Source organism: Pleurodeles waltl, chromosome 7, assembly GCF_031143425.1.
Source record: "Pleurodeles waltl isolate 20211129_DDA chromosome 7, aPleWal1.hap1.20221129, whole genome shotgun sequence".
Classification (NCBI taxonomy): domain Eukaryota; kingdom Metazoa; phylum Chordata; class Amphibia; order Caudata; family Salamandridae; genus Pleurodeles; species Pleurodeles waltl.
Window position 1 is genome coordinate 109,676,931 of NC_090446.1, and position 26,650 is coordinate 109,703,580.

General features: G+C 45.4%; 1 protein-coding gene across 1 annotated transcript in view; it reads left to right on the plus strand.

The window, feature by feature from the left end:
* The window catches only part of COL20A1 (collagen type XX alpha 1 chain), a 371,828-nt gene that overhangs the window by 205,765 nt on the left and 139,413 nt on the right, over nucleotides 1-26,650 (plus strand). The window contains exons 23-26 of the mRNA XM_069243200.1: nucleotides 922-978; nucleotides 1,460-1,507; nucleotides 20,434-20,572; nucleotides 23,381-23,523. Of these exons, the coding sequence (XP_069099301.1) occupies nucleotides 922-978; nucleotides 1,460-1,507; nucleotides 20,434-20,572; nucleotides 23,381-23,523 (387 nt within the window). The remainder of the gene's footprint in view (nucleotides 1-921; nucleotides 979-1,459; nucleotides 1,508-20,433; nucleotides 20,573-23,380; nucleotides 23,524-26,650) is intronic.

The window sequence follows — 26,650 nt, forward strand, 5'->3', positions numbered from 1 at the left end:
GCTTGAAGTTTTGAGTCATTGGTCTCCATGATTGCTTGATCTATCACATGCTTCCTAAATCTTGTACATGCTCCTAATTTATCAGAGAACTTCTGGTCTCATGCATGTTAATATTTCCAACACTTGTTAGTCTCCGTGCTTGCACGATGTAGCAGAGGGTCCCTGGTGTCCATGCCTGCTTGATCTATAAAAGAGTTAGGGGCCTCCTTGCCTGATTGATATATGAGAAGGTTATTGGTCCTGATTCCCACTAGATGTATCAGTGATGTACTAATGACGTTGGTGTTCATATCGGCTCAGTGCCTGAGATGGCCTGATCTGTGTGCATGCTTGATGTAAAACAGGCGCCTTTGTGTCTAATCACGCTAAGTATAACAGACAACCACTGGCCTGCAGCCTACTTGATGTATTGAGTCATTGGCCTCCAGGCATGCTTTATGAATCATATTCTTCTTAAATCATGTGTGTGTCCTTACTTTATCAGAGAGTTGCTGGTCTTGTGCATTCCCATGTATTTGAGTGTTAGTTTCTATGCTTGCCTGATGAAGCAGTGGTTACTTGGTCTCCATGCCTCCTTGATCTGTCAGAAGGTCATCGGTCTCCTGGCTTTTCAGCGGGTTTTCAGATTTTTCTATACCAGTTCACTTCTCTTAAAGAGCATCAATTTTAAAGACAAATGTTCTGCTACTGGTACAAGAATCCATTCTTCTCATGCAAATAATATTTGTTTACAAACTCCTACTTTCATGAGCAAGACACTTGAGGATCTAAGACATTGCTCAGTTTAGACCTGATACAATATTTATAACATTTATAGCAGATGTTTACATGTCTCCTGCTAGCATGAAGTACTTGAGAAGCTTCGCTGGATACTTGATAAAGCTGAGTAACATTGAGTTTTGTGTATCTCTCCCTCTACAGCTACTGCCACAATGAAGGTGCAACCTGTTCGTGGATTCATCCCAGGCAGAGTGTCAGGTAAATGGTATAGAAGCCACTGATGCGCTGCGGGATGATGCTTGATATTTCTTGTGCTCTGGAGATACAGTACATTGAGATAATTGAGATCACAGAGGCTAGCAGTGAGTGCAAGTCAACTGAGGCACATGAGATCATGGACGGTGGTGGTGAGTGAAGGTCTGCTGAAGAGCCTTTAATGTAGTATGGTGGTAATGGGTAGTAGTGAATGGAAGTGTCTGGGGCTGCAGAATGCCAGACCTCTGGTGCCCTTGTTTACAATGATCAGAGGTCCTCTTTGACCACTGATCCATCCTTTTCATTGATTCCAATAGCTGCTGTGTCTGGCCCACATCTCTGTATAGCTCTTTATTGCTTGGCCTCTAGGTGCCCTGCGTGTAGCTGGAACCAGTTCACTTGCTTAAACATTCTTAATGCTTCTTTACAAATAAGGATATGTTCACAAGTTCTCAGAACTAAACATCCTCATTTCTCCTTCCAGCAATGTGTCCAGTGATCAGTCAGTCAGAGGCAGAATCAGCTCTGAGAGGTAATGTGCATGTACATGGACTTTGTTACATGAACAGTTGTGCACATGCTTATGCGTATGTGTGTGTTTATGTGTGGCTGTTTTTTAGAAATGCCTCTAGACGTTGGTGTGTGGGTGTGTGACAGGTATGTTTCTGAGCTTGTGTCCATTGACGTGTGTCTGTTGATGTTTGTGTGTGCGAGTGTGTGTGTGGGCATGTATTGCCACACTGTGAGGACCGGTTTGGTGGTCCTCATAGCGTGGGTAAACACTGTCAGTTCCAGACAAACATTATCTTTTTGAGGACCGGTGCGTTAGGAGGACGGGCCCCCGTAGAGTGTTTAGGTAGTTTTGAGCGAGTGCATCAAATAAGTAAAAGTGTGGTTATATTTGCCTCATTCCACTTTATAACCTTCCCTACTATCAAAGCGTGCGTGGAGTTAGAATATTAAATACACACTTCATTACGGTTAAAGGCCGGTCCTCATATCTACAGGTATGTCGTGTGTGTGTGTGTGTGTGTGTGTTTGGTGTGAATGAGTGTGCGTGTGGACTGCCCCAAACATTTACATAGTTACCCACTATATACAGTGGCATACTGTGGTTACGATTAACACAACATAGTTCACTGTATAATGGAGAGTGATGAGTCCTTGTGTATTGTTACTGGTGCTCATGTAAAGTGCTCCAGTACTGTCGGTGGAGTTCGCGTTATGTAAAAATGCAAAAAAAAATAATAATAATGAGGATAAACAGTCCTGATCCCTTTATCCATCATTAGTAACCACATACTGGTGCAACGTTGTTGTAGTTTCACCATAGACACATTGTAAGATGATGCATCCATTGTGTCTGTTGATAAGAATCAGCGGTGCTCTGGTTTTATAAGTGTATACTATGTTTCAAGTATATATTAGGAGGAATGTTTGTCGTTTCATTGGCTAAAACTTCTCTGGACAGTCCATCATTTCTCCATCATGCATGCTCCAGTTGCCATGTTTTGTCAGTAGCCGCTGCAAAAACAACAAGTGATGGACGGAATGCTGAACATTGTCAAACACTCACCCCCAGTCATAGATCTGGGTTTAATCCATCGTTCTTTTGCTCACCATGCCACCCCAGTTTGGACCCAGCCATATGCAAATCAGTCTTGACCCTGTTGCTCATGGGAACAGACCAGACCGAACTGCCAAGCCAGGTCCTCACTGGACCGGAAAAAAGCATCCTGGGACCGGTTTCGGGGTTTCACCCCTCATCAGCCAGGCTAGCTTGAATCCAGTGGCATGGGAAGCACGGGACCCACGTCTGGGCATACCCTTCCCACTTAGGGCGACAAAGCAAAAACAACAAGTGATGGACGGAATGCTGAACATTGTCAAACACTCACCCCCAGTCATAGATCTGGGTTTAATCCATCGTTCTTTTGCTCACCATGCCACCCCAGTTTGGACCCAGCCATATGCAAATCAGTCTTGACCCTGTTGCTCATGGGAACAGACCAGACCGAACTGCCAAGCCAGGTCCTCACTGGACCGGAAAAAAGCATCCTGGGACCGGTTTCGGGGTTTCACCCCTCATCAGCCAGGCTAGCTTGAATCCAGTGGCATGGGAAGCACGGGACCCACGTCTGGGCATACCCTTCCCACTTAGGGCGACAAAGCAAAAACAACAAGTGATGGACGGAATGCTGAACATTGTCAAACACTCACCCCCAGTCATAGATCTGGGTTTAATCCATCGTTCTTTTGCTCACCATGCCACCCCAGTTTGGACCCAGCCATATGCAAATCAGTCTTGACCCTGTTGCTCATGGGAACAGACCAGACCGAACTGCCAAGCCAGGTCCTCACTGGACCGGAAAAAAGCATCCTGGGACCGGTTTCGGGGTTTCACCCCTCATCAGCCAGGCTAGCTTGAATCCAGTGGCATGGGAAGCACGGGACCCACGTCTGGGCATACCCTTCCCACTTAGGGCGACAAAGCAAAAACAACAAGTGATGGACGGAATGCTGAACATTGTCAAACACTCACCCCCAGTCATAGATCTGGGTTTAATCCATCGTTCTTTTGCTCACCATGCCACCCCAGTTTGGACCCAGCCATATGCAAATCAGTCTTGACCCTGTTGCTCATGGGAACAGACCAGACCGAACTGCCAAGCCAGGTCCTCACTGGACCGGAAAAAAGCATCCTGGGACCGGTTTCGGGGTTTCACCCCTCATCAGCCAGGCTAGCTTGAATCCAGTGGCATGGGAAGCACGGGACCCACGTCTGGGCATACCCTTCCCACTTAGGGCGACAAAGCAAAAACAACAAGTGATGGACGGAATGCTGAACATTGTCAAACACTCACCCCCAGTCATAGATCTGGGTTTAATCCATCGTTCTTTTGCTCACCATGCCACCCCAGTTTGGACCCAGCCATATGCAAATCAGTCTTGACCCTGTTGCTCATGGGAACAGACCAGACCGAACTGCCAAGCCAGGTCCTCACTGGACCGGAAAAAAGCATCCTGGGACCGGTTTCGGGGTTTCACCCCTCATCAGCCAGGCTAGCTTGAATCCAGTGGCATGGGAAGCACGGGACCCACGTCTGGGCATACCCTTCCCACTTAGGGCGACAAAGCAAAAACAACAAGTGATGGACGGAATGCTGAACATTGTCAAACACTCACCCCCAGTCATAGATCTGGGTTTAATCCATCGTTCTTTTGCTCACCATGCCACCCCAGTTTGGACCCAGCCATATGCAAATCAGTCTTGACCCTGTTGCTCATGGGAACAGACCAGACCGAACTGCCAAGCCAGGTCCTCACTGGACCGGAAAAAAGCATCCTGGGACCGGTTTCGGGGTTTCACCCCTCATCAGCCAGGCTAGCTTGAATCCAGTGGCATGGGAAGCACGGGACCCACGTCTGGGCATACCCTTCCCACTTAGGGCGACAAAGCAAAAACAACAAGTGATGGACGGAATGCTGAACATTGTCAAACACTCACCCCCAGTCATAGATCTGGGTTTAATCCATCGTTCTTTTGCTCACCATGCCACCCCAGTTTGGACCCAGCCATATGCAAATCAGTCTTGACCCTGTTGCTCATGGGAACAGACCAGACCGAACTGCCAAGCCAGGTCCTCACTGGACCGGAAAAAAGCATCCTGGGACCGGTTTCGGGGTTTCACCCCTCATCAGCCAGGCTAGCTTGAATCCAGTGGCATGGGAAGCACGGGACCCACGTCTGGGCATACCCTTCCCACTTAGGGCGACAAAGCAAAAACAACAAGTGATGGACGGAATGCTGAACATTGTCAAACACTCACCCCCAGTCATAGATCTGGGTTTAATCCATCGTTCTTTTGCTCACCATGCCACCCCAGTTTGGACCCAGCCATATGCAAATCAGTCTTGACCCTGTTGCTCATGGGAACAGACCAGACCGAACTGCCAAGCCAGGTCCTCACTGGACCGGAAAAAAGCATCCTGGGACCGGTTTCGGGGTTTCACCCCTCATCAGCCAGGCTAGCTTGAATCCAGTGGCATGGGAAGCACGGGACCCACGTCTGGGCATACCCTTCCCACTTAGGGCGACAAAGCAAAAACAACAAGTGATGGACGGAATGCTGAACATTGTCAAACACTCACCCCCAGTCATAGATCTGGGTTTAATCCATCGTTCTTTTGCTCACCATGCCACCCCAGTTTGGACCCAGCCATATGCAAATCAGTCTTGACCCTGTTGCTCATGGGAACAGACCAGACCGAACTGCCAAGCCAGGTCCTCACTGGACCGGAAAAAAGCATCCTGGGACCGGTTTCGGGGTTTCACCCCTCATCAGCCAGGCTAGCTTGAATCCAGTGGCATGGGAAGCACGGGACCCACGTCTGGGCATACCCTTCCCACTTAGGGCGACAAAGCAAAAACAACAAGTGATGGACGGAATGCTGAACATTGTCAAACACTCACCCCCAGTCATAGATCTGGGTTTAATCCATCGTTCTTTTGCTCACCATGCCACCCCAGTTTGGACCCAGCCATATGCAAATCAGTCTTGACCCTGTTGCTCATGGGAACAGACCAGACCGAACTGCCAAGCCAGGTCCTCACTGGACCGGAAAAAAGCATCCTGGGACCGGTTTCGGGGTTTCACCCCTCATCAGCCAGGCTAGCTTGAATCCAGTGGCATGGGAAGCACGGGACCCACGTCTGGGCATACCCTTCCCACTTAGGGCGACAAAGCAAAAACAACAAGTGATGGACGGAATGCTGAACATTGTCAAACACTCACCCCCAGTCATAGATCTGGGTTTAATCCATCGTTCTTTTGCTCACCATGCCACCCCAGTTTGGACCCACCCATATGCAAATCAGTCTTGACCCTGTTGCTCATGGGAACAGACCAGACCGAACTGCCAAGCCAGGTCCTCACTGGACCGGAAAAAAGCATCCTGGGACCGGTTTCGGGGTTTCACCCCTCATCAGCCAGGCTAGCTTGAATCCAGTGGCATGGGAACAGGGTCAAGACTGATTTGCATATGGCTGGGTCCAAACTGGAATGGCATGGGCAGCAAAAAAACGATGGATTTAGGCCCAGATCACTGTACTGGGGGTGAATGTTTGACAATGTTCAGCATTCCGTCCATCACTTGTTGTTTTTGCTTTGTCGCCCTAAGTGGGAAGGGTATGCCCAGACGTGGGTCCCGTGCTTCCCATGCCACTGGATTCAAGCTAGCCTGGCTGATGAGGGGTGAAACCCCGAAACCGGTCCCAGGATGCTTGTTTCCAGTCCAGGGAAGACCTGGCCTAGCAGTTCGGGCTGGACTGTTCTCATGGGGAACAGGGTCAAGACTGATTTGCATATGGCTGGGTCCAAACTGGAATGGCATGGGCAGCAAAAAAACGATGGATTTAGGCCCAGATCACTGTACTGGGGGTGAATGTTTGACAATGTTCAGCATTCCGTCCATCACTTGTTGTTTTTGCTTTGTCAGTAGCCGCTGACTGTGTTTTGGAGAGTGCCGCTCTCCCTTGCTCTCCTTTCTGGCCGCTTTGCACCTTTGAGCGTGATTCATGTGCTCTGCATCTGGGCCCTGTTGACTCCTGGGTTTTGATCTAGGCAGGTGACTCCAGGCTTTGGGGCTCCCGAATATTTCTAGTTCCGTCCTTATGTAATGACATGTCGAAGATGGTGATTCTTGTCTGTGTTTTCCCGCTGTCTCTTTTCATTCTTCTACTCTATGTTACCCCCTGTGTCTTGTCATTCTTGCACCCCTCTGATAGCCCATTGTCTCTATTAATTATTACACCCTGTTAACACACTGTCTCTTTTCATTCCTACACCCCAGTGTTACCCCACTGTCTCTTTTCACTGTTACACACTTCTGTTAGCCCTCTGTCCCCTTTCCTACCTTAGACACCTGTGTTACCCCACTATCACTTTCCACTGTTAACCCACCCCTCTTAACCCGCTGTGTCTTCTCCTACCGTAGACCCCTATGTTATGTCACTGACTATTCATTCTTGCACCCGTGTTAGCCCACTGACTATTTCCATTCCAACTCTAGTGAGCTCGCTGTCTCTCTCTTTGTAACTCTTGTGTTAGCTCAGTCTCTTTTAATTCTAAGCCTTATGTTAGCTCAGTCTCTTTTCATTCCAACACTTGTGTTACCTCACTGTCTTTTTCTGCTTGCACCCCTGTTTTATCCCACTCTTTCTTTTCATTCTCCCATCTGTGCCCCCATTGCCAAGAGCTCGCAGATGTAAGATATGGGGGGTTTTGACCAAGGTCCCTGAGTTATAACAATGAGCGCTGAGAGTGTCCCTGGCACTATAACACGACATCTCCTACCGAGCCCTAATTGTGAAGCTAAATACGCCAGTTCTCCTTATTGCTGAAAGAGCTTTCTCCAGCTTCATGCTTCTGGGCCCGCTCTGTGGTATCAGCCCAGAAGCAGAGGAACCCGCTCTCCTCTCCCTCCCATTCACCTCCCTCGACCTCCATGTCCTCCTATCAACCTTGTCTTTTATCTGTCCTTGATATCACAGTGCTCAACAAGCAGTCAGTGGCAGGAGGCTGTGAAAGTTCTGGAAGGCTGACTTAAGCATTGAATACTTCATACTTAGGCCAGAACTGGTCTCTGTGCAGATAGATGCTTCTTTAAAAAAAAAACATCCATGATGGACCCAGACCTGCCAAGTCAGACGGTGCCACCGTGTGGCACACGATAGTGGCCCCCCTCACATGGTCACCCGGTGAGGAGCCAATATCACACGGTGGCACGGGAAACGAGCTGAAAACCACAGTGGCTTTCAGCTCGTTTTTGGAGGCTTTTAACTCCTGATGTCCATTAATTGGTGTGAAAAACCCCCAGGACATCGGCATCAACCTCATCGAGCTTTTGTTTATTTTTTTAGAGGAGGGTTTGGGACAGGGGTGGGGGCAAAAGTGCCCTTTAGTTGCTTCTCGGCACCAGGCCACGCTCCCTCCAATGCCACGCCCCCTCCTCACACTGTGAGGTTTTTGGGGAAGTTGGCAGGTCTGTGGGCCATTATTACGGTGGGACCTATTCCTAATCTGTGAAACCCATTAGTAAATAAAGCTTTCGCAGCCTAGTGATAGTACACACTCAGTGGAAACACTGCTAACTCATTCAGTGAAACACAGCCCCTCCGTCCTCTCCTACCCCTCACCTACAGACAACCTTGGGCCCTCACAGAAGAATGAATGAATGAATGAATGAAACAGAGAAAAGAAGCCTGGGAACACATACTCTATAGCTTTTGACTCCTACCGTTACTTTTGTCTTAAAACTGTGCGGCTTAGATATTAAAATAGTAGTGAAAAACACACACTTAACTAAATAAAAAGTTCATTTTCGAACAGAAAATGTAAATTTGTGTACCCTCATTGGATAAGGTGTTACTCACTGCCAGTTATAACAAAATATGCGTGCCTTTGTACTTTGCACCCCCTTTAGAGACCTTTATTTAATTTCCACGTTACATGAATGCCAGTGGGGCCCACTCAGCTTTTCATCCTTCCAGGCTTCTAAGATCGACTGCAGTTGAGCTAGGTGACAATGTTATTAATGTAATACCAAGGGGCATTTCAGTTTTGCTGTGTCAATGATAAATGGAGAATGCTGGGAGCTCTGATGGAGTAGCTGAAAGGATCAGATGCAGGGGCTGGCCAGGAGATAGTGTGCCAGGACTAGTGTTTGTAATCTTTGTAAGCCACACTCTTTGAATGACCCCTGATTCGGGCCTAGGGAATAATGGAAGCGTGGGGCAGGGAGAAAAGGGCACCCAATTTAGCTCTTTTATTGCAGCTGTTAAAAGCTTTTTTCATCCTCAAAGAGCTCGCCTTGCAGCGAGAGGGGACTCATTTGAGAACAAAACCAATAAAAGTCCTTTGTAGTCAGGCAGCAGTAATTTGGGGTCTGGTCTTCGCTGTCTGATGATAAGGTGTTAAAAAGAGACCGCATTCAAAAGCGTCAGCTCAAGCCGCGTTAAGTGCCTCCCTCACAACTTTTTCCAAGCCTTTCACAAAGTTTGATTAGCTTAGAGGGAGATAAATCGAGACATATCCAGACAGGCCTCTGTCACTGAAAGATGTGCACTCCCGCCATGCACGGTTTTATAGTCAAACATTTTACTGCAAATATTACATTGATATTATCAAAGATATCATGAGTGCCATGTTTTGTGGGTAATTAGCAGTGCATGGCGACGGCGCGAGTTGTAGTTACCTTAGGCCAAGAGTTATAGATACTTGCGATAACTCTAACTATAACTGCGGAATTTCTAAGGTTTTGTATGTTAAAACTGTGAGCCTAACTATAAGGTCCCTGTAACCTTTGTTTTTTTCAGTGAATTTCTACGTTTTAAAAAAAATATCTATTTCTTAACTATAACGTCCCTGTAACCTTTGTTTTTTTCAGTGAATTTCTATGTTTTTTTTTAAATATAGTAATTGTCATTACTATATGTTAATCCAACCACCGCTGCGCACTGGGCCAGGCCCTGTGGTCAAGCACCCAACCTTACACCGTGCACAGCCTTCACCCATGTGAAGGGGAGGTTGCCCGCAAAACTTGGCCTGTGCCAGACCCTGTGGCCAACCTCCCTAGCTACCCAACCCCAAGCTCCACATTGCCATTTGACCGTGTCTGACGGTGTTGACGTGGCCTCTTTGGGGGTGAGAGGGTGTATCTGGGGGTGAGAGTGGCTGTCAGATTGGCTGTCTGGGTGTGAGAGTGCGTACATCAGTGTTTTAGTGGGGGCGTCAGTGTGCGCGCATGTCTGTGTGTGGGTGCATGTGTCAGTGGGTCTGTGAGTGGGTGTGTGACAGTCTGAGTGGATGTGTGAGTGGGTGCGTAACTGTCTGAGTGTGTCTGTGAGTGGGTATTTAAGAGTCTGACTAGGCCTGAGAGTGACTGCATGAGGGTCTAAGTAGGTCTGTGAGTGTGTGCATGAGTCTCTGAGTGGGTCTGTGAGTGGTTGTGTGTCTGAGTGGGTGTGTGAGTGGTTGTGTGTCTGAGTGGGTGTGTGAGTGGGAGAATTTGATTGAGAGAGAGAAAGAAAGACAGAAAGTAATCGAGAGTGAGAGAGAGAGAAGTTTTAGGCTTTGATGTGTGATATACTTAGAATGAGATATTTGTGTCAAATTTTGAATAAAAAATGTATGTATTATTTTTTTTAAATATAATTTGTTTTTATAAAAAAAAAAAAAAGGGGGGAAATGAGTCCAGCTGTACTCACATCCCCAATGCTCAGTGTGGGTTTTCTATTTTTGTTTTTCAGCCCTTTATGGGCTATCGGGGACCGCTAGAGAGCCCTCAATGGTTCCCCTGCAGTCCCTACATATTTCTTAATTTATTTATGTTTTTAATTGTTTTTAGTTTCAACAAAATGCTATTTATATGCTATTTGGGAGGGCTTTAACAGCAGCTCCCTGCTTTCTGAAACATTTCATCCCTGTCCCCTGCAGGATGAAAGACCCGCTCTTTGTCAGCGGGACCTCCTTGACAGGTCACAGTATCAAACAGCAGGCTTTTTGCTGTGGCTTGACTGCAGCTTCAGAGCTGCAGTCAAAACACAGCAAACAGCTATGTTCTGGGGTGGGGAGGGGCACCACAGTACATAGCAGGAGCCGTAGGGCCTCCCCTTGCCTTAAAAAGCATTTTGCCACTGGGTAGTGGTCCCTGAGGCGCAGGAGGCTGCGCAGCCCCCTGCTCACATTAACTCAATCCCCCCAGGGAGGTGGTCCCCCGGGGCTTAATAAAGCCCAAAGAGGGGGGCCCCATGTGCCTCCTCCTATATTAACCCCAAATGCCCCAGAGACCTGGACCACCCGGGGGAAAAAATAAAAAATAAAGCGCAGTAGTCTGTTTTTTTTTTTTTTTAAAGAATCGCAGAAAATTCTGCGGATCCATCCGCAGATTTTCCTGATTTTTTTTTTAAGTTGCTTTTTAGCCATGGTGGGGTCCCTCAGAGACCCCAGCACTAGGGCTAAGGGGTCAGGGTGACTCTACCTGGCACCTTTTCTTTTTTTTGTCTTTTTTTTCGGGGACTCAGCTGAAGCTGAGTCCCAAGACGGCTGCCAACAGTATCTTGTTGAAGTGTTTCCAGCCAATCAGAAATCAGCACAGGGCAGTTGGATCCGCTGAGGATCCGTGTCCTTATATATCTATATTTTTGGCCCTAAATTACTCTCAAACTACTGAACAGAGTCCCACCAAACCAAACAAAGTGTAATCTGTGGAACAGAATCTACCTTTGTGCCAAATTTGGTGTAATTGCATTCAGTGGTTCAGGCTTTAGGACTGTCTAAAGGTCCTATGCAAAAAAAGAATGGGGAAAATGCATTTTGGGACCTCCCCATTTTCTTGGATCCACCTTCACAGATCACCCCGAAATTTTCAAGACAGAAGCTGAACTAAGCAAAGTATACATTTTGAAAATTTTGTGAAGTCAAGAGGTACCAAAGTAAAACAAAAACGCTCTTCCTATGGAAACTAGGTCCTAATCATAATTACCTAGAGGTGACCTCCACTAGGTAATATATATATATAAAAAAACAATGGTTACAGGGATGTTATAGTTAGGCTCACCTTTTAAATGTACAAAACCATAGAAATTCACATTTTATAGTTGGATTTATCTCAAGTAACTTTGGGGGTCATTACTGCCCTGGCGGCCGGCGGAACACTGGCGTTAATACTGCCATAAGGCTGGCAGTGTTCCATCTGTGTATTATGACCGTGGTGCATTAGCCACGGCCGTACCGCCGGCCCATCCACAATACCGCCAGGCTTCCACCGGGCGGTCATAATCCCCAACCACCAGCCTGTCCATGGCGTTGAAAGGCTGGTGGTAAGGGAGACTCAGGGTGCCCCTGGGGGTCCCATCGCGCATTTAAGTGCGCAATGGGTGCTGCTGCACCCGCTGCACATCAACATTGCCGCCGGCTCTATTATGAGCCGGCTTCAATGTTGATGTGACTTTTCCGCTGGGCCAGCAAAACCACCAGCACTGGCGGTTTGTTGGCTTCCGTGGCTTCGAAGTCATAATGAGGGCCTATAACTCATGCCCTAAGGTAACTGTAACTCAAGCTCCTGCCATGCACAGTTTTTTCATACATTTTTTTACTGCAAATATTACATTGATATTATCAGTAATGTTATCAAAGATGCCATGAGTGCTGTCATTTTCTACGTTTTTTAAAATTCTATTTCCTAACTATAATGTCCCTGTAACCTTTGTTTTTTCATTGAATTTCTACGGTTTTTCTAACGTAAAGTACTTTTCATTACAAAACGTTATTCCAACCACTGCTGTGTGCGGCGGTGGTTGGCCGCTGGGCCTAGCCTGTGGCCATCCCCTTAACCACCCAACACCACACGGCACAGAGCCCTTTGCCCGTGCATTGCAAGAGTTGGTTGCGGCCTTTCTCTCTGGGTGTGATAATAGGTGTGAGAGGGTGTATCTGGGGGTGAGAGTGGCTGTGAGAGTGTCTGTCTGGGTTTGAGAGTGGGTGCGTAAGGGTTTTTGTGGGTCCGTGACTGGGGTGTGTGAGAGTGTGAGCTGGTCTGTGAGTGGGTGCGTGAGTGTCTGAGTGGGTATGTGAGTGGGTGCATGAGGGTGTGAGTTTGGCTGTGAGTGGTTGCACGAGGGTCTCAGTGGGTCTGTTAGTGGGTGAGAGTCTGAGTGGGTCTTTGATTGGGACCGTTAGGGTCTGAGTGGGTGTGTGATTGGGAGAAAGAGATTGAAAAAGAGAAATTCAGAGATAAAGAGAAATAGAGTAAAAAGGGAAGAGACAGAGTTTTTTAGGCTTTAGTGAATGATATACTTAGAATGAGATATTTCTGGACAAATTAAAAATAAAAATGTTTTTGTCAATTAAAAAGAGTGTGATCACATTTTAGTATGATCCTTAAACTTTTAAAGTGATTACAGAAGGGAAATGATTACAGAAACACCTGGACTAGAAGCCTCAACTTTCAATGTGAGGGTCTCTGACCTTAACCAATATGCCACAGGTGACTTCCTCCTGTGGCCTGTTTATTATTTAGATGTCATTGCATAGAAAGACCATTTCAATGACTCTCTCTCTCTTCTGTCTCCTTATGAGATGAAAGAGAGAGAGGACAGTGTGGGGAGTCTCAAGCCTGCTCACTGTGTCCTGTGGGAGCCAGCATTGCTCCCACAAGCAGGGAGCTGCTTTAAGCAGTAGCTCCCTGCATGTGGAAGCAGTGTATTCTTCTGCCTCCCCCACATGCATATTTGCATGCAGGGAAGACAGATGAAATCTCCGCTTTCTGCAAGGGAGAGCTGTTTGACAGCTCTCTTATGCAGAAAGCAGAGTTTAAAGCAAACAACTAGGTCCTGGTGGGTACCATGAGACATAAAAGGAGCTGGCCCTGGGGCGGTGGAGGCTCCCAGGGCCATCACTCGCTCCTCGAGGGGGGGTTGCGCGGACCCCGCCAACTTTATTAGCCCCGGAGAGGTGGTGGTTCCCGTAGCTTGGGGCTCTGAAATGGACCCCCTATGTGTTTTAAAATATGTGCCCCGGGGAGGTGGCGGTCCTGGGGCTGCAGGGGGGCCACACGCCCTCCCTGCATTAAATTTGATTTAAGCTCCTGGGAGGTGGCGGTCCCCAGGGCTTCAAGGCGGGGCAGGGCGCCCCCCCCCTTACAATTCTTTAAAGTTGAAAGCCCCGGGTACGTGGCAGTCCCCAGGGTTGCAGAGGGCCGGATGGCCCCCCACATACATATTTTTTTTTGCCCTGGGGAGGTGGTGGTCTCCGAGTAGCGGGGGCCCAGGCACCCCCCGCATTAAAAAGGGAATGCCCCTGGGATTTGGCCCACCCGGGGATTCAGAAAAAGCAAGGATGTCCCTACCCTGGCCCCTTTTGTTTTTTTACATCTTTTCTTCTGGGATGCGACTGAAGCAGAGTCCCAACATTGCTGCAAACACTTCTTTGTTGAAGTGTGGGCAGTCAATCAGATCTCAGCACGAGATCAAGAGAGTTTGTGGAGTCTTCGCGTCCCTATATATACAAACTTCTGTAAGGCTACTGAATGGATACAGCAAATCACAAAAAGGTCGTTTTCGGGACCAGGCCCTAGTTTCTGCCAACTTTGGTGTAATTCAGTCCAGTGGTTTCTGCACTTTTGCTGTTCAAAATCCCTATGGAAAGATGAATGGGGAAAAGTGTTTTGGGATCCTCCCTTTTTTTCGGCTCCCACTTAACGGATCACCCCGAAACTTTCCAGGCAGCAGTTCATGTAGTCATCAATTATTTTGGAAAATGTTGTGAAGATTCTGTACAAGGTTTTTTTTAAAGTAAAATAATATTTAAATACCATACATTTATCCAACCGCTGCTGTCTGGCGGGGAGGTTAGGCATTAGGCATAAAATACATCTGGACCCTGGAGGAAAGGGGTCCCCAGGGCTAAAATCAGCCAGCCCAGGGAGGTGGCTCATGCGCCCTCTTTCCCTTTACAACAAGGTCTGGGCCCCAGGGGACTGAGTCCCTGGGGCCAAAAACGGCCTGGAGAGGGCAGCGTATGCACCTCTCCCCCAGAAAATAGCACATCGGGATGGGGTCCACTGGGATGAAATCGGCCCGGGGAGGTGGGACACGCGTGCCCCTGCCCCAAAATATAATTAAATATTTGTTCCCTCAGACCTACCCAACCGGGGAAGCTTAAACAAATTAAGCACAGGAGACTGGTCTTGTTCGATTTTTTACATTTTGCAGCAGATTCTTGGATCCTCTTGTGAATTTGTGGCAATTTTTTTTTTTTTTAAAGAAACGTTCTTGGCCCCCAGACAAGGTCCCTCTGGGACTACACCACCAGGCCTAAAGGGTCAGTGTATTGCCACCCTGCCCCCTTGTGTCTTTTTTTTAGATTTGTTTTTAGGACTTGGGACCAAGTCCTGAGTTTAGGATGGCTAACATCACTTCCTGGCTGAGGTGGTGACAGCCAAACAGATCTAAGTTTGAGATCTGGAAGGTCTGCGTCTCAACATATACATAAATATTTTACTTTAATAACTGAAAAACTACTCAACGGATTTACACCATTTCACAAAAAGCACTCTTTCTGGACCAAGATCTATCTTTCTGCCAAATCTGTTGAAATTCCATTCAGTGGTTCAGTCTGTAGTTGTGTCTAAAATCCCTCTCGGAAATTTCATGGGAAAAACATGTTTTGTGACCCCCTATTTTTCTCGGCCCTGCTTGATGGATCACACCAAAACTTTCCAGACAGCAGTTAAAGTGACTTGTTTTGAAAATTTAGTGAAGATTCATAAAAAAAAACACTCTTCATATGGAAACAATGTCCTAATTTTACTTACTGACGACCACCAGTAGATAATATATATATTAGATCACATTTCCATAGGAAATGCATTTTTAAGGTTGCTTATAATAACTTCTGCTCAGTTTGACAAAACTTTATAAAGCTTTTTTTTTTTAAAGTATATTCACCTCAGCTTCTTCCTAGAAAGTTTCCGAGTGATCAGTCAAGCAGGGGCCCATGAAAAAACAGGGGGAGGGGGAGCTGTAACTGGTTGATGGGGGACAGGTGGGTTGTAACTGGTTGATGGAGGCAGATATACTGACAGACTCCCAGAGAAACAATATTTTAACAGGGGTTTTATTGTATGGTGTATTTAACAATAGTCTACAGTTACGAATGGCACTACATCTCCAGTTTTTCCTTCCCTTTTCTTCATGTTCCCAGTTCTTTGGTTCCTGCCCTATTGGGGTTTTTCTGGGGCTCTGGTCTTTCTTCTGCAAGTGTGTTGTACCCTTGGGGATAAAAGATAGGGGGGTTAGGTCTCTGGTATTTGCCCTCTAACTTTAGTACCTGATTCCCACACCGTCTGGTGCTCTTATCTAGTGACAAATCGTAAGTACTTAGTGCAGGCTTGCTTCTCCCTCTAGTGCTGTGCAGTGACAAGTAGATTTCTTTAGGTGCTGTCGCTGTGCAAAATACTCATGCAAGATATATGCCAAGTGTAATTGTGCCCATCAAAACAGAAACCACTGCTTTATTTCATATCACAGTTTTTATTAAAAACCCAAAAGCCCTTCCCTTATGGTAAACCACTCCTGTAAAGGTCCCGAGCCCCGGTAGGGTACTTGCCTCCGGCCGTGACTCTGCGATAGAGTTGTGACGTCCCCATCCGTAATGCCTCTCCCCTGGGTCGCTGATTGGTTCTCGTCTCCCTCTGAATATTCTGGCTCCACCTGGCTGCCTCTGCGGCTTTTTCCACTTGGCTTCTCTGATGAGGATCTTCGGATCCCCGTTTCGTGTCCTCCCACCACTGCCTCTTCCACACGCCATTCTCTGTCCTCTTCCCGATCTCCGTTGGGTGGTCCGTGGTCCTATCACAGGGGCAAAAGCACATTTTCCCCATTCGTTATTCCATAAGAAAATTGAACAGTGACACAGCAAAAACTGATGAATGGAATTACACCAAATTTGGCAAAAAGTTAGATCTTCTCCCAGAAAGCATGCTTTTTGTATTTTAATGTAATTCTTTGTAATAGTATTTGAGAAATTAAGGTTAAAAAATGTATACATTTTAGGCAGGAGGAGCAGTTGCAGCACAACAGAGCATGGAGGGAAGAATGGACTGGCAGCAAATGGACCATGGAGGACAGGAGTGAGGGGATGGGGCATGGTCATTGGACAGGAAGGGAAGAGACAGCAGGGACAGATGGCAGCCACCTGACCATGCTAAGCAGATGGGAGGGGCAGCGGTAGCTCAACCTAACTATAACGTCCCTGTAACCTTTGTTTTTTTAGTGCATAGATGAGATAGATAGATAGATAGATAGATAGATAGATAGATAGATAGATAGATAGATAGATAGATAGATAGATAGATAGATAGATAGATAGATAGATAGATAGATATTCCATGAAAAAAACAAAGGTTAAGGAAAATGTATAGTTAGGAAAACGTCATTTCTTCTTTGTATCCAAACCCAACTTAAACTACACAAACATTGGAAATTCTAAAGTTATAGTTATGACTTAAATGTATTATTTACACACCACTTTCAAATTACTACGTTATAACTCACATTTATACTTATGCACCACTTTCATATACTATAAGTTGCGTACATCCCCGTTCACAGTCTTGTACCCTCTCAGACACACACAAATATATATATATATATATATATATATATATATATATAGTGTCTCCCCTTGTCTGTGATGATTTTTTCCACCGTCTGATCATAATTGCTTTGTGAATCATTGCCAAACAATAACAAAAGGGTGGTCAAATCCAGCACCCTAGCACCTGTTATTTTGCGGATCACTTTTTGGCCCAGATTCTGAAAGCTGTCAGACAAAGCAGCTCAGCAGCCACAAATGCTGCACTGCGTTGCGTGACAAGGAGAGAGCAGGACAGCGCCATAGTCCCATAGATATGGCTCTCTCCTCCCCTCTCCCTAGAACCAGTGCGGAATTCAGCTGCTGTGCGCCACACACACACCTTAGCACCATAGTGCTAGGGTGTGTGTGTCTGAATCTAGCAATGTTGGTGAATAGGGTTTAGCATCAAAAACCATGGGTGGTTGCATGGAAATGCCCATGTACCACCCATGTAAAGTCCCATTAGCACAAAGTAAAGCAAAGAAGCGTTTTGCGCTGCTTTGTCTTAGTTTTCCATACAAACCAACACACATATCAATTTGCGTTGGTTTGTTAATCCCCAAAGGGGTTTAGCGTCGGTTTAGCATTAAAAGAGCAACTCTAACTCATGCTAAACCTTTGTTCTGCCTCTTTGATCGGGGTACCCATCAGTACTCATCTTGGTTGGACACCTCTGAGGGTTGCCTACCATAACTGTGAAAAACAAAATTCACGGCACAAAAATTGTGACTCTGAGTCAATTCACGATTTTCAAGATGGCAGAAAAAAGTACAGATTACAGGGACCTGTTCACCCAGTCCTATTTGTCAAAAATGTTAACATATGTTTGACAGGAGCTGTGAATCACGATTTATAATTTTAAGTGGCAGTGTTACCAAGTGTTAACCCTTTAAAGCCCACACAGCAATCTTTTTAGATTCTTATATCTAAAACACCATTAAGCAAATTCAAACCAAACTAACAAAAGCATGTTGTCTGATTACAGTTGCACTTTTATGTCAAGTTTGGTATGAATCCGTTCACTTTTTTGGGTTGCAGAAGTGAGCAAAAATTCCAATGGGAGATAAAAGGGTAAAATATCTTTATTCAATAATTCCGTTAACCTTTTCCCCTGGATGCATCAAGTCCCAGTCTCTGAATATAAGTGAAGATGCCCACCAGATCTACAAATTAAGCTCTATCTCATGCCATAAATAATCACCTCTTAAAACCTGATAGGACTTGGCAGCAATAGTCAGAAGCTCAGTTAAACCCTACGCTGTGACTGGCTCTGGGTGAAAAATGATTTGTAGTCCCCGGTATTACAATCCTTTAGAGTTTCTGGGTTATTTGAAAAAATATATATATATTATTATAAGTGAATGCTCTGTTGTGTTATGCAGAACAATGTCACCATACAGTAAAACAGAGTAACCCCAAACACCATCCTTATTTATACCTGGATGTATGGATTCAGAGGAATGTGCAGCATCTTCTATAAGATGCTGCATACGGATCTCTCCGCATTCTAAAGAATGTCCACTTTCACGCTCCTTTCTTATATAAATGTATATAGATATTACAGTGTATCATCATCAATACTCGTCCACAACCAGAACACACCCAGATGCCTATAAGGGACTCTTTTCACATAAAAGAAGTCATATGTTGCATGAAAAAACTCCAGAAACACAAAATATGGGAAAAACAAATACTTTTTATGGAATGCGCAATGAAGTTAGAATGTAATGTAAACAGGGATTGCATTGCTGTTATGACTTACCTCAAGACTTTCTTCATTCATTGCTGGGAAATCGAGCATTGTTTTTGCCTGTAAATGACATAAATTAAGGACCCAAAAACTACCCATCCCAAAGCTTTTAATTACTGCTTCATCTGAGACCTGACAGGACCCAACCCACTTAAAGCCCTGCAGGCGGACCACTGATGTGGAGTGGAGAGAGTTACTGGCACGGGCCCAATCAGATCCATGCCTTCGACCATACCTGCGATCTTCGAAAGGTCACGCTGTAATCCCAAGTCTACTCTTAGAGGTGGGCTAGCTATTGAACCTGCAGATTCCTGGCTCTAGCTCATCTCAAGTTCCTTTTTGGCCCGCAAGCCCAAAATGGGCTGAGCTTTTATGTTGGAATCTGCCTGCCCCCACATTCTAACCTCATGACCCAAGAATGAACAACAAAGCACCGACCTGCAAAATGGGCAAGAGAAAGCATTACCCATGTAATAGCTGAATTACAGCATAATTTACCTTTCACCCAGGTGGAATCATAATGCTGCAGGAATGCCATACACCACCAGTGTGTCGTCTTTTCCTGACTTACTCTGCATTCCTCTGCATTCTGGAGCTTTCAAGGAGAGAATCCTTGCAGGAGCAGCACCCCAGAAAACCTGTTTGCTACTGAGAAGTGCTAGTACTCCCTCACTAAAAGTACTGTTGCCCTGCCTAGAAGTGCTGGGACTCTCCCACTACAAGTATGTCATCCCTGCTTAGAAGTCCTGGTACTTTTCTACTACAAGTATACCAACCCTGCTTAGAAGTGCTGGTGCTCCCTCATTACAAGTATATCACCCCTGCTTAGAAGTGCTGGTGCTCCCCCATTACAAGTGCATCACCCCTGCTTATAAGTGATGGTACTCTCTCATTACACCTATATCACCCCTGCTGAGAAGTCCTGGCACTCTCCCATTACAAATGTATCACCCCTGCTGACAAGTGCTGGTACTCTCCCATTTCATATGTATCACCCCTGCTGAGAAGTCCTGGTACTCTCCCATTACAAGTGTATCACCCCTGCTGAGAAGTCCTGGTACTCTCCCATTACAAGTGTATCACCCCTGTTGAGAAGTCCTGGTACTCTCCCATTATAAGCTGGTACTGTCCCATTTCAAGTGTATCACCACTGCTGAGAAGTGCTGGTATTCTCTCATTTCAAGTGCATCACCCCTGCTGAGAAGTGCTGGTATTCTCTCATTTCAAGTGCATCACCCCTGCTGAGAAGTGCTGGTACTCTCCCATTACAAGTACATCACCCCTGCTGAGAGGTGTTCGCACTCTCCCTCTCACGTTTAAGGAGTACAGCAAATTAGTATATCGGGATACCTGTCCGTTTAGAGCACTGGATAGGAGTTTGGTTAAACTATTTGCAGATCCCTCAAACCACAATGTGGGCAGCTCGGTCCAAGCAATCTATAGTTTTCTGTGGAGTTATTGATGTTATGTGACTGTTTTCCTCCCTATTCCCCTGCATCCTTCTCTCAGGATATGACATGATGGAGGCATTTGGGCTGGCCGAAAAAACATACTCCTCCATCGATGGGGTTGCGATGGACCCCTACATCTTCAACGGGAAGCGGACCTACACCCTCTTTCAAGATTCCCAGGTCACTCGTCCAACCAAGTAAGTAGTGCCCCTGACCCCACAGGCAGCCTGAGGGGGTGGCAGGTCCTTGTGATGCCAGCCTGTCCTCATCCTGGCTCAGCTTCCGTTTCCGCTGGGTCTGCATACGCCCATCCCCTTTGTGTGGCGTCAAAATATATCCAAAAGCATGTTTTAATTGTCAGAAATGAAAATAGATCTGAGGTGAAAACGATATTGATAAAATGATGATTCTTAGTTATAGTGATCTCTTTTCCATCTTCCCTTACTGCTCCTCTTTAGTTCTTTCCTTCCTTCTCGACCTCCCTCCTTCCTTTTTCTCTCCCTCTCTCCCATCCTCTGTTATTCCTTCATTTCGTCCCTCTGCCTCCTTTCTTGCTCAAACCAACCTCCGCCTCTTTATTCTATCCCTTCTTCCCTCATTCATTCCTTCCTCCACTGCTCTTTTTTGTTCTCTCTTTCTCGCAACAAAAGTTAAGAGCATCTTTAGCTTCCCTTTCGAGGTGGCAGCTGGGAGTTAAATGCCTAAGGGTGCTAATTCATGAAACTCCATTTAGTAAACAATTAATCCAGCGAGCACTGCAAGCACCGCTTCCTAAACAAACTTCAAAAGCCTCTGTCGCCGACAGGGACTTGTATCTGGATAAACAGCTTGTATCGCAAGGTGTGCGGATGAACTTCACTCTCGTGGTGAGGCTGCAATGAAGTGTCTAATTAACCCCCGGACACCAGGCGGAGGCTGATTATGAAACATGGAGGATTTTACTAGCTCTCAAAGGCCACGGGTTCGATGCCTTCAGCAGAGGAGCCCACCTTCTCCTCCGAGAGATGCTTCTAGGAAAGCCTGTTTGTCAGTGGGGAAAATCCAAACTGCTGAATAAGGTGGAAGGAAGGGTGGAAAAGAGCTTCAGTCCAACTGTGGGCCTGATTTAAGAAGGCCCTAGCACCACCTTGTACCAAATTAGCATCTTTTTTTAATGCTAATGTGGCATTGGGTTGGTAAAAACGCCGCTCCATATTTACAAAGTGGCGAAATGCACGCATTGCACCACATTATGTCTGTGCCAGGCATAATGTAAGCAAGGGGGGGGGGGGGGGCGTTCCGGCATTAGGAGGCCCAGAAAAGTGGCGCAGTGGAATCTCAGAGATTCCACTGCGCCATTTCTAGTGTTATTTTTAAAGCCTGCCTAAGGCAGGTTTTAAAATAAGGCTCCCATTGTTTTCAGTGGGCCTCCTTTCACAAACGTTCCCTAATGTGCACCATGGTGCACCGATCATAAATACGGCGCACACATGCTGGCGTTAGGAGGGCACAACAGGGCGCAAGAAAAATGGTGCATCATGACATGATGCACAACTTGTCATAAATTTGGCCCTATATCTTGAAAGATTAATAGGTTCCTTGTACTCATGTCCCTAAAAACCCAAGAAAACGCTAATAGGAGGAGCTCATCTAGGGTGACAATCTTCCTCCAAGTCATTACATTAAATCTACAAATGACTGATTTCAGGGGCGTTAGTCTGAGTAGTTCAATGGAAGCAAATCAAGACTATGAACCCAGAATGCATTAGGTTGTTACACAAAAATCCAGGACTGGAAACAGTGCCTTGTGCTGACCTGGAGTGAGCCGGGCCACGGCAGGGACATGTTCTCTGACATTCATTATGGGTAATTCAGAGGGTTAGACCCTGATTATAAACTTTAGGTTAAAGTCCAAAATCTATGCAAGGAGGAGTTAAGAGATCCAAATCTATTTATGAGATATATATTGCACCCCTGCTGTTTCCCCATGACAGTTTTCGGCAGGTCAAACTTAATAGGGAAAACGCATGTAAAAAGATAAACCATGTTGAATTGGATGAGTTGAATACTGATTCTGCACGTTGTGTCCAATTTGTAATTGAAAAATATCTGCACTATGTTCTGTTTCCCACAACCAGTGAATGCTTCACCTGGAGTAGTTGTATTTACTGGATACAATAAATACAGGATTCTATATTGGCTCATTGCCTTAGTAGAAGTAAAAAAAGACTGCAGAAGGAAATAGGCACAGACAAAATATCTGAGGGTACAGACAGTACAGCACACTTCTGCAACCCAAGGATGGGTCTGGACAACTCTGCAACCCAAGGATGTGTCTGGACAACTCTGCAACCCAAGGATGTGTCTGGACAACTCTGCAACCCAAGGATGTGTCTGGACAACACTTTGCCAATTTGAACTGTCCATGCATGACCTACAAGAATGCCCCTGAGGGCTTTCGTTGGTCCATATCTTATCATGTGCAATGCAATAGTAAATAAATGAGGACAGGAGTTTGAGGCTGTTTGAAAGGAAGAGATACCACAAAGGAGTGTGGGCATAATGTGACTCTTGATGGGATTCTCTCTACCCAATTTCCCCATCGCTTTCTGTGTATCTTTTTCTGTGCCCAGTTCTCATTTTTGTTCTTTCCCTTCCAGTTCCGCATTCCATTTCCCCCCGCACTTTTCCTTTCCTTCCTTTCTCACTATCCCCTTTTATTTCGCCCTGTCTTCTCTTGTTTTACCAATCTCCCTTTTCCCTATCATTATTTTTCTCTCGGTTTCTATTTCTTCTTTTCTTTATTCTGCGCGCCTTTCCCACACCCCATTCTCCTTTCTACTTCCTCTGTCTTTCTTTCGCTGTATTTCTCTTTCTGCTCACCCCCTTTTTCTTTCACCCTCTTTCTCTCCAGCGCCCCGTCTTCTTTCTATTCCCTTACATTTCTTTCTTTCTATTCTTTATTTTAGCATACCCCTTCCCCATCCACACATGCTCTCCGGTAACGTGGCTGTTTTTGTCCGCAGGGAGCTGCACCCGGACGGGATTCCGCAGGACCACACCATAAGCATTCTCCTGCGCCTCCTTCCGGACACCGGTCCTGAGCCCTTTGCTGTTTGGCAGGTTGTGGACGAGGACTTCCAGCCCCTTGTCGGACTCGTCTTTGACCGTAAGTTTTCAGTACCATGGCGCTAAGAGCTGAATAGTTTCATATTTTCACTTAAAGACGTCGTACCAGCGTCTTTCGCGCTAAAGGTGTCGGAAACGAGCAGCAGGCTGGGGCTCGGTCTCACACACACTATTGATTTGATGACACGAAGACCAACATTTATACTTTTTTAGCGTCGCATTTGCGTCATTTTTTGACGCAAAAACAGCGTAAACTGACAAAATACAATTGTATTTTGTCAGTTTGCGCCACTTTTGTGTCAAAAACGACGCAAATGCGGCGCTAAAAAAAAGTATAAATATGGGTCGAAATGTTTCTTCTTTTGTCTTTATAATGCTTACCACCAGATGGCACAGTCCTGCTACTTCTCGTTTGCGTTTGAATGGAAATGCTGTCGAAATTTTTTCTTGGGAACTGTAATTATTTTAAACTAATATATCTTGAAAGATTCCTACAAATAAAAAGTGCATATATGTTTCTGCACCGAAGAATATGGACTTCAGCTGGGCAGCTGTAATATTCCAAGGACAATCCTAGACTGGATGGGCAGAAGGTTCTTTTGGAAGAAACAGTCAGGTCGAAGCAATGGTTGGTGTTGACGCAGGAAGGAAGATGAGGGGCTACGCAATGGCTGATACAAAGCAGTGGTTTAGTCGAATTAATTGGTCAGGTCGAAGCAATGTTCAGGTCAAAGTAATGCTGAAGCCGAGGTGCCGGTAAGATTAAATCAATGGCCGGGTGGAAGAATTGGAAATAACTTAGTTAAGGTACAGTTGGAACAATAGTCCGTCGAAGGACTGTCCATGACCAGTTAAGGTGAGGTGAGCTTGACGCAGTGGTCAGGCCGAAGCAGTGGTCGTCTCGTTATACCAGCAGTTGGGCTGAGATACCGGCAGGGTCGAGGCTTATTGTGAGGGTGAAGTATTGCTCAAGCCTAGGCGATGATCAGATCAAAGCAATGATTAAGTCGAGGTAACGGTCAGTTAAGAAAGAATGGCCAGATCTTTTTTTAAATCCTTTTATTGATTTTAATAAGTTATTCCAGGAGAGGTAAATTCACAACACAATACACATTCACAGACTTATAAGTCTAATACTAAAACGTATTTCTACCCTAATCGATCAATTTATTACATTTCTCAAAGCCCCCCAAAATTCAACCCGTCAGCATCTATATCAATTGACTTCTTATGCAGGTGAAGCGACACCTTAGAGCCGTGTAAACCGATTGTTATTTTTCAAGCATTCTTAGAAATGCTGTCTCATAAAGTAGAGACGCAAATAATTATCAACCTCACAGAGCTTCTTATAATGCTGCAAACGCTGACAGCATTAGTAAAACGGAATTCTCCTCCTTCCAGCTCTTAAATTTACTCTGCATCATACAGACATTCATCCATCTTTAAAGTGCTTGGCGTCGAAAGTGTCTTTGCTCCTCAATCTATAAAGTGCATTAGCGTCAAGGTGCCAGTGCTCGACTACACAAAACATATATATACCCTGCTACTGCCATGCCCATTTCCTCCATTTTCTAAAGTACTGGGCAGAGCAATTGTCAAACATGATACCCTTCCTGCCTCCACCTTTGGGACGGCAGAGAAATTCCAATATATAAGTGATTAATGAGTAAGTTAAATACATAGGTATACATATAACCGCTCAGTATCTAGATCTTCTAACTTCTTAGCATCAGATAATCCCAAAGACGGGCATTTTCGGTAAGGGCAGAATATTCTACCCAATTATGATGCCAGGTAACTGAACCATGCACCTCGAAAATGTCTCTAAGCTATTGGAAGGTCAAGTCATATCCAGCTATCCCTTCCAGATTACGCACCAAACACTTTATGGATCAAGAGGAAAGCCTCCCATTTGTAGATCACAATGTAAGGTAACCCATTATTATGAACATCATAGAATTTATAAAAGCGCTGAAAGTCCCAACTAGATTAATAACCCTTATTTCTCCTTTCAGTGCTTAAAGTGACAATGCAACATAGAATTCCAGGTACTTTTACATCAATAAAGTGCAAGGTATCAAAGTGTCATTGCTTATCCATTTTTAAAGTGCATTTTCTTTCCAAAAGTGTTAGCGCTCATTTTAAGAAAGACATAAACCCTACTTCTCCCAGGCTCATTTTTATTTCCATTTCATAAGAATTGGGCACAAAGATTGACTCTGGCATGATGCCAAGCTTCCCTGTCTGACCTTCCTCATTTTCCCTACCCACTCTTCCACCATGCGGTCAGCGGGGGATCTCCAATAAGTAGTGATCAGAGAGCGGGCCAAAAGCATAGCTATAAATATAAAGTGCATAGCTATAAATATAAAGTGCTCAGTGTCATAGAGCTCTGGCCTCTCAACATCAAATAATCCCAAAAGGGCCATTTTCAGGGAAAGGAGATTATTCAGCCCAGTTGTCCTGCCTTCTGCTTGGACCACTCCCATCCAAAATGTCACTAAGAGTTTTTTAGGACCATAGCATGTACCAATACCCTACCTGCTCACACTTCTGGGAAATTCTGATTAGAGCAGTAAACATCAAAGAAAGCAGGGTGAGGTACAACATCCATCCATTACAAAGCCATGCAATAGCAGTTGGCCCTCTAAATTTTGAAATGCTAAGATCAAAATACCTTTCCCATTGCGTTTCTTTTAGCTCATCCCCGTGTAGCTTTCTCATTTTAATCATATCTTCTCTATAATTTATTCCGGTCCCAGATGAAGTTCTTTATACCAATAACTCAAAGTTACATTAACTTTGCCTTCCCTAAAAAAGCTGTTGTACACAGCTTCTGCAAGAGTCTAAATCCACTCCTGTCAAATTACGGAAGATGGAGTTTATTTGGGTATACATAAAAAAATGGAAATGCACCGAAGTTTGTTTTCTCAAAAAAGGGCTTTGGAGATTTAAAACTAACATCATCATAAAAATCCCCTACTCTTTGGTATAGAATAAGTCTGCCTGTTTACTTTTATGTACCTTCGGTCAAGCCAGGAGGGAGAACCTGACAATATCTCAATGGTGTCTCTGTGTTGACCATGGGATTCAATATGTCGTAAACAATTTATTTTTCAAAATCCAAATAAGTTTTAAAAAATTGTATCTAACTTTATTGTGTGATT